Here is a 7548-nt window from a genome sequence, read left to right on the forward strand (position 1 = left end):
ACTTGCCCATCGACGATATATCGATCCCGCAACCACCTGTCGTGTCTCTACTCACGTCCGTGGAGCAATTAATCGACCAGTTTTGGCACATCGAAGAGCCCGACGTAGCCCCGTTGAAGTTTACCGACGCCGGCAAATGCGAAGCCGTATTCCGTGATAATGTTGTCCGTGACGAGTCCAGCCGTTTTTCGGTTCCATTGCCGTTTTGTGTGCCGTTGCATGATAATCTATTTCCTGGGTCTCCGGCGGTCGCAGCCAAACGGTTCGATCATCTCGAGCGAAAGCTAAGCTTGAACGATCGAATGCGCACCAAGTATAACGATTTTATGTCGGAATATTTGTCACTCGGACACATGTCAGTGCCCAGTGGCGTCCACTCCTGGCCGGTATTTTATTCCGCATCATGCTGTGTGTGGCGCCGATGAAAAATTCCGCGTAGTGTTCGACGCGTCCGCTTCGGTCGCTGATGGCTCGTCATTAAACACTTCGTTATTCCCGGGTCCAAAGCTACAACAAGACATCGTAGATGTGCTCACGCGGTTTCGTTTGTTCCGTCACGCATTTATCACCGATATTTGTAAAATATACCGACAAATTACGGTCCTTCCGCAATATCGTGCGTATCAGCACATTCTATGGCGACCGTCCCCGCACATGGAGCTCGTCGAATACGAATTAAATACCGTGACGTATGGCGTAAATTGTGCACCGTTTCTCGCGCTACGGGTCTTGCAAGAGGTCGCTGATGTCGACTGCCGCGGTTCCGCCCGTGTGTGCGACGCGTTGCGTCACCAGACGTATGTAGACGACATTTGTTACAGCGCCGACACTGTGGACGACGCGCTCAGTATTCAAGTAGAGTTAACGGCTGTCCTTAACAGCGCGGGTTTTGAACTGCGAAAATGGGCGAGCAATACCGTAGCGGTCGTGCATGCTGTCCCGGAAGAATTCCGGGTGATTAAATCTACAACGTTTGCCGGTGACACGAAGGTACTTGGATTGTCTTGGCATACCGGTGGCGATTATTTCGGATGCGAAGCTCACCTCGACTCAGCACCGGTATTTACCAAACGTGTTATATTGTCACTTACCGCACGGTTCTTCGATCCGTTAGGTTTATTCGCGCCGACACTTTTCCTCGCCAAGCACATTATGCAACGCACCTGGCAGTCCAATTGTACGTGGGATCAGCGGTTGCCTACCGAGATTCACTCAGATTGGTCGCGGTTTGTGAACGAATTGCCCGCGCTAGCCTCCGTGCATGTTCCGCGTTATTTCAATACAACCGCTAGAGCTCCGTGTTCGTTGTATGGAGTTTACAACGCGTCGCAACGCGGCTATGCAGCGGTAGTGTTTTTGCGCATCAACGATGCTCCTCCCGCGACGTCGGTCTTGTTGATCGGTTCCAAGACCAAGTTAGCGCCGCTTAAACCGTTATCGATTCCTAGGCTCGAGCTGAATGCCGCAGTGTTATTGTCGCGCTGGATTCCTCGGTCGTGCTCGGCATCATCATAACACCGGCAGAACAACCTGTCTCATAAAATTTAATAATTATATTATTGTAAAACGCCGACACTGACCTGCCCCACATAAATTCTGACCACGTATGATACGGCCGATACAGACCATACGGAATACAACACATTGGTGTTCATAAAAATAATCATATCATGGGCCAATATAATATTTCGTTCAATGAATAAAATTAATGTTCATGACTTATAATATTTCTTGTTACATATTTAAAACTATTTTTCTGTATCGAAAAAAAGTATTTTTTTATGAATAAAAATTACAAATAAAAGTATTCAGAATACATTTATTCGAATATATATTCCGAATACAAAATAAAAGTATTCTTTTCAAGACTGCAAGACACCTACAAATTAGTAACTCCAATTAATACACTATAATGATGACAAGGAAATGAAAACACACTGAATACATTTTTTTTTTTATATTTTAGTTGACAATACATAATATATTACATGTGGTTGTGGTGGTACTGCTGCTACTATTGTTGTGGGGTGGTCGCTGTTTTCCCTGCTGCTGCAGAGCAACCAGAGCAGCTTCTTCTTTTAATTTATTAGCTAATGTGATGGATGATTCAGCAGCAGAAGCTGCCCCGGCTGCTCTCTTAGCAGCCTCAGCAACCGGGTCTCTGGTGGCATCCGCGGCTCGCTTACCGAAAATGCACTGGGCGGAGGTATGACCCCGCTTGAAGCAAACGGGACATTCTAGAAAATCAAAGGAATCGAAATTAAAACATATCCATGATAAAATGTTAATTCGTTTTTTAATTTAAAAAAATTTCAGAAAAAAGAAGACATCATTTCATTCCTTTAGATTGGGAGGCAAAAAACATATTTTAAGCAAAATGTTATAATGTACAAACATCAATGTAACCGGATAATTAAATAACATCACTGTTAATTTATAATAATAAGTGTAACGAACCAACTACTTCAGCTCAATAATGGAAGTATTTTGAAATAAATTAACAAGTTGACTGGAGTTATGTATATTTATTTGTAATTTAAACGTAAATATTCTAAGTCCAAAATAATTAACTAATAACTTTGGTAAACGAGATGTGACTTAATAATTGACTTGGTGGTTTCTCTGCTGGTGCTCGTCTGATGGACACTTGTCCATCGACGTACCTCGTCGGTAATTCCTAATAGCTCCCTCCTATGGCATTTTTAGTATAAAAACGGTAAATCTATGCGTACTCCTGAGGTCACCTTTAGACGTCATTCGTATAATTATGTTATTTTAGGAGTATATATTTTGTACAAAGTCATGATATTTTACGCTTATTATATTATTCGTTTTTCCTAGAATATGGATAATGCGTGCATATACTTATCACGTGTTGTGCGGTAGCGTTGATGTTATTACTATGAGTCCTGTACTCCTATCGATGTAGGCTTTCCGGGATTACTGATATTACTACTATTAGTTTTATCGATGTATGCCGTCCGGGGTTACGTGCTCCCTGCAGCATTTATGTATATTATTGAATATATCATTATTATTATTATATACGTAGTCACAGCTCGTTACACCTCATCGCCCTTTCAAAGGTTTTTGTAGGGCTACAATTTGTAGAACTACAAAAATCTTTAAAAGTGTACATGAAAGAACGTTTACATAAAACAATGGACAACATACATAATTACATAGTTCATAAGTTTACAATAATATTATATATAAATTATTAATTATTGTCATAACGACAATTTACATAATTTCTTTTCATGACATAATGGTTTCCATTTTACATATTTTCTTTTTTTTTTTTTTTTACATATTAATTTTCATTACATAACAATATTTTGTTTTTCATAACATAACAGTATTCTTGTTTTTATAACAGAACAATTTTCAATTACATGTTATAAGCCAGGTAGGCTTACAACGAGTTTTTTGTAGAAAGTGAAGGTAACTCAAAATAAATAACAATTTGTTAATTAATTAAGTATATTTTAAAATAAACACACATATATCGACAATGATAAAGTACGAGTCATACGCTTGTTGTAAGACTGTTCCTCTACTGTCCTTTACAATGGACTTATATATCTGAATCTATGTTATAATTAAACAATTTATATTCGCACTACATACTTGTGTTACTTTCCTTATGACTATAATGTTTTGCACAATTGCACAACCATTACCTTGCTATCTATTCATTGAATATAAAGTATTGATTAGTACTACGTGTTAATAATATTACAACTACGTAGGTGGTCTTCTACACCTCCCCTACCAGACGAAGGATTATACTTCAATAAGAATAATCTTTCGCCCTTACATTTTTCTTAAACTCTAGTGGTTATTGGTATTAATTCTCTCCTGTTAACTATATGTATGTTACTTCTATTATTAGTTTTACAATTTTTATATATATAATAGCTTAATATTATTATTACAAATGCAATTATATAATAAAAATATTGATATATAGTTCGTATAATTTCCTTTTCCTTATATCTAATTTCTATGTCTACTAAATCGTCTATCTCATCTAGCGATTGTGATATATCATTAGTAGATTTATATATATTTTCGCGTGATTTTTCCAATTTTAAATCTTCGAGTTTTGTGTAATTTTTAATATTCAATAATGTTTTCGGTATTTTAGACCATGGCACTATATCTATGTTCCTATTAGTTGACAAATGTTTTATTGATATTAGGACTGAATCAGATGTAAAAATCCTACAATCCTCCCTTATTGAAATTATCCCTGTCCCTGTTAAATTAAGTTTTATACTTGCTTTTGCTTCCTCACAATCTAATATAACATTTTCTCTTGAAACCGAATATATCCATGCGTTTTTAAATTTTAATTTATGAAATCTGTTTTCTACTAACGTAATGTGTCGTACATGACATGTTTTTGGTATTTCTACTGGCTCTAATAGTAACTTTACTTCACACACTGTTCTTTCATGTCTATTGTATATTGCTTGTCCTCCTGCACACAATTTATAATTTGGTGTTTGTCTACATTTATTTAATTCCTCTGTCCTATATGAAATGTAATTTTCATAATTTTTACTTATAGCTAAATAATCCATTTTTGGGTTTATGTACATATGTAATGGATCGTTATTCCCACTTACTGGTAATGGTATTAAATTATATAATGTAAATTCGTAATTATCAATTAAAGGTATCCTTATCAAAAATATTAAAGTTTTATTTTTATATATACATACTACGTCGGCTATACTTAATAATGTATGAGCTCCTATTATGTCCAATGGAACTGGTAATCTCTGGTGTTTAGGTATATCGTTTTCGATTTTTTTTAATTGTTCTAAAATGTCTTTCGGTGTTAAAACACTAGCATGAATAACATGCCCTAACACCCCCTTGTGCTGCTGTTGCAATTTCTCCTAATAAATCTACTTCAAATAATACCTGACTTATCATTAAATTAAATAATATAATCTGTTGTTCCACCAATTGTTCTAACTCTATATCCATTATTAATTCATTCATATTTCTTAATTGATTTTCTATTTTTCCAAAATTTTCATTTAATAATATTTTTTCTTTATTTATATTAAAAAATGTATTATTATAAAGTTCTACATTCGACTTAACTGCATAAATTTGTTCTTTTATAATATTTAATACTCTATAATTACTTGAATGTAATTCCGAAATTTGAGTAGAAAATTTATCCGCATCTTCCTCTGTTAGAGTACCATATAATTGTTTATACACATCCCCAACAAAATTAAACCAACCCCTTTTTTTCCGTGATGTGGGTGTAGTTCCTAACATAAGAAAATACTGATTTTTCCTTTTTTCTACTTCCTCTAGTAATGAGTTTATTGTAGTATTCACATCATTACATTTAGCATTTTTTACTACTTTCGTTACGTTTCTACATACTACCTCAATTACTAAAAAATATTGTTTTAACGTAGTTATTCTTAAATCATAATTAGTTAAATTAACCGAAGTTATTATATTCCAATTTATATTTGTTAATTTTAACTGTCCTTCATTCTCGTAATATAACCCTGACGTATTTGGTACTTGAGATATATTGTACGTACTGTCTGCCAATATGATATCTAATATTAATGAAGTTGCCAAAACTAACCTAAATAACAAACAAAATTCTAATTTAATATTTACTCATCAAATGCTTTCACATTGTTAATGTGAACACGTACATTTTTATTGTTTTTTCGTATTGTTATGTTCTCATTGTCATGCCACTCTATTATTTCATATGGGCCTTCCCATTTAGATGCTAATTTATTTTTCATTTGATTATTCTTAAGTAATATTTTTTTACACGATCCTTTCGTTAATGGGTTCATCGTTTTATCGTAATTATCTTTGCTTTTATTTTTATTTATTATTATAGTGTCACGTGCAACCTCGTAACACTCCTGCATTCGTCGTTTCATCATGAATGAATAATCGTCATAATTGTATTGCGGCTCTACCGGTTTCGAAAATGAATTAGGTATTCGCGGCGGATAACCATATATTAGTTCAAACGGTGTATAGTTTGTACTAGTATGAATCGACGTGTTATATGTATACATGGCATATGATATTAACTCATCCCAGTCGTTTAACTTTTTATTTACAAAACTCCTTAAATATTCCTTTAACGTCCTGTGTGATCTCTCTAACGCCCCGTTTCCTTCCAGGTGGTAGGCCGTGGTGTGAATTTTTTTTACCTGTAGTAATTTGCATACGTTAGCAAACACTTTACTCATAAAATTTTGTCCTTGATCAGTTAGTATGGAACCCGGTATCCCGTATGTACAAATCACCTGTTCTACGAAATGTTTTGAAATAGTATTCGCATCCGTTGTTTCTAAGGGTATTGCTAAACTAAATTTGGTTAAATCATCTTGAATGGTTAACAAATACTCCTTGTTACTAATCGTTTTTAATAATGGTCCTACTATATCCATGAATATTTTTTCAAACGGCCTGGTAGCCGTTGTTGTAATTATTAACGGTTGCTTAGTTTTCCTATTACTTTCTTTATTTTTTTGACACAATTCACAATTCTTTATATATTTTTTTACTTCCGATTTTAACCCCTTCCAATTAAAGTTTAATTTAATTCTTTTGACTGTGCGGGTTACCCCTAAATGTCCGCCTAATTTATTCTCATGAAATTCCTGAATAATTTGTAACTTTTCCTCGCTTGGAAACGTTTGATTATAATCCGTATTATCTAAAAAAATTTGTATCTTTATAACGTGTCGTGAAAAATCATTTTTACCATTGCCGTAACGATTTCAAAATTTAGGTTACAAGTCTCGTAATCTATACGTGGAATTGCTAATTTTTCTATATCATACTCCACACAAAATATTTTTACCTTTAATAAGATTTCAAATAACTGTTCATAACTTGGCACTAATGGGTATTTTTCTGCAATAATGAAAAAAAATATTTTCCTGTCTTCACAACCACTTATTTTTATAATTTGTCCTATTTCATGTTTCTTTTGTTTCTCCTCCTGAATATTAAATTGCTTTGACATATATAAAAAATCCATAGCTAATTTACCTCTAATCGATAAATCCCCTGTTACTGGTAACCCTATGTGGTAATCCTCACCCGCTTCTAATAGTGTCCCTTTTACTTCTTCTATGTTTTTATTCACTATTTTTTTTACTAGCTAACGCTTGATTAAAATTACTGTACGTTATCTCCTCCTCATTAGCTGCTATTAGTATTCGACTTAATGCATCAGCATTTTGGTTTTCTGTTCCTTTTTTATAAACTATCTCATAGTCATACTCCTCTAATTTTAGTCTCCAACGAATTAATCTCGACCCGGGGTCTTTGACATTAAATAGCCAGGTTAATGGTTTGTGATCTGTCACTACCCTGAATTTAGCACCCCATAAATAAGGGCGGAAGTGTTTCACACTCCACACTATTGCTAGACACTCTCTTTCCGTAGTACTTTACCGCTCTTCGGCGCTATTTAATACTCGAGATGCATATGCAATAGGGAGATCTCTCCCAGCACTCATTTGTGAA

At 34.6% G+C, this 7548-nt stretch overlaps 1 protein-coding gene across 1 annotated transcript; it reads left to right on the forward strand.

Annotated features, from left to right (window-relative positions):
* The first annotated feature begins 654 nt into the window (after window positions 1–654).
* Window positions 655–1515, forward strand: LOC132947314 (uncharacterized). The gene has a single exon (XM_061017577.1). The coding sequence runs from the start codon at window positions 655–657 to the stop codon at window positions 1513–1515; it is 861 nt and encodes a 286-aa protein (XP_060873560.1).
* The last annotated feature ends 6033 nt before the right edge of the window (window positions 1516–7548 follow it).

Source organism: Metopolophium dirhodum, chromosome 1 (genome assembly GCF_019925205.1).
Source record: "Metopolophium dirhodum isolate CAU chromosome 1, ASM1992520v1, whole genome shotgun sequence".
NCBI classification, from domain to species: domain Eukaryota; kingdom Metazoa; phylum Arthropoda; class Insecta; order Hemiptera; family Aphididae; genus Metopolophium; species Metopolophium dirhodum.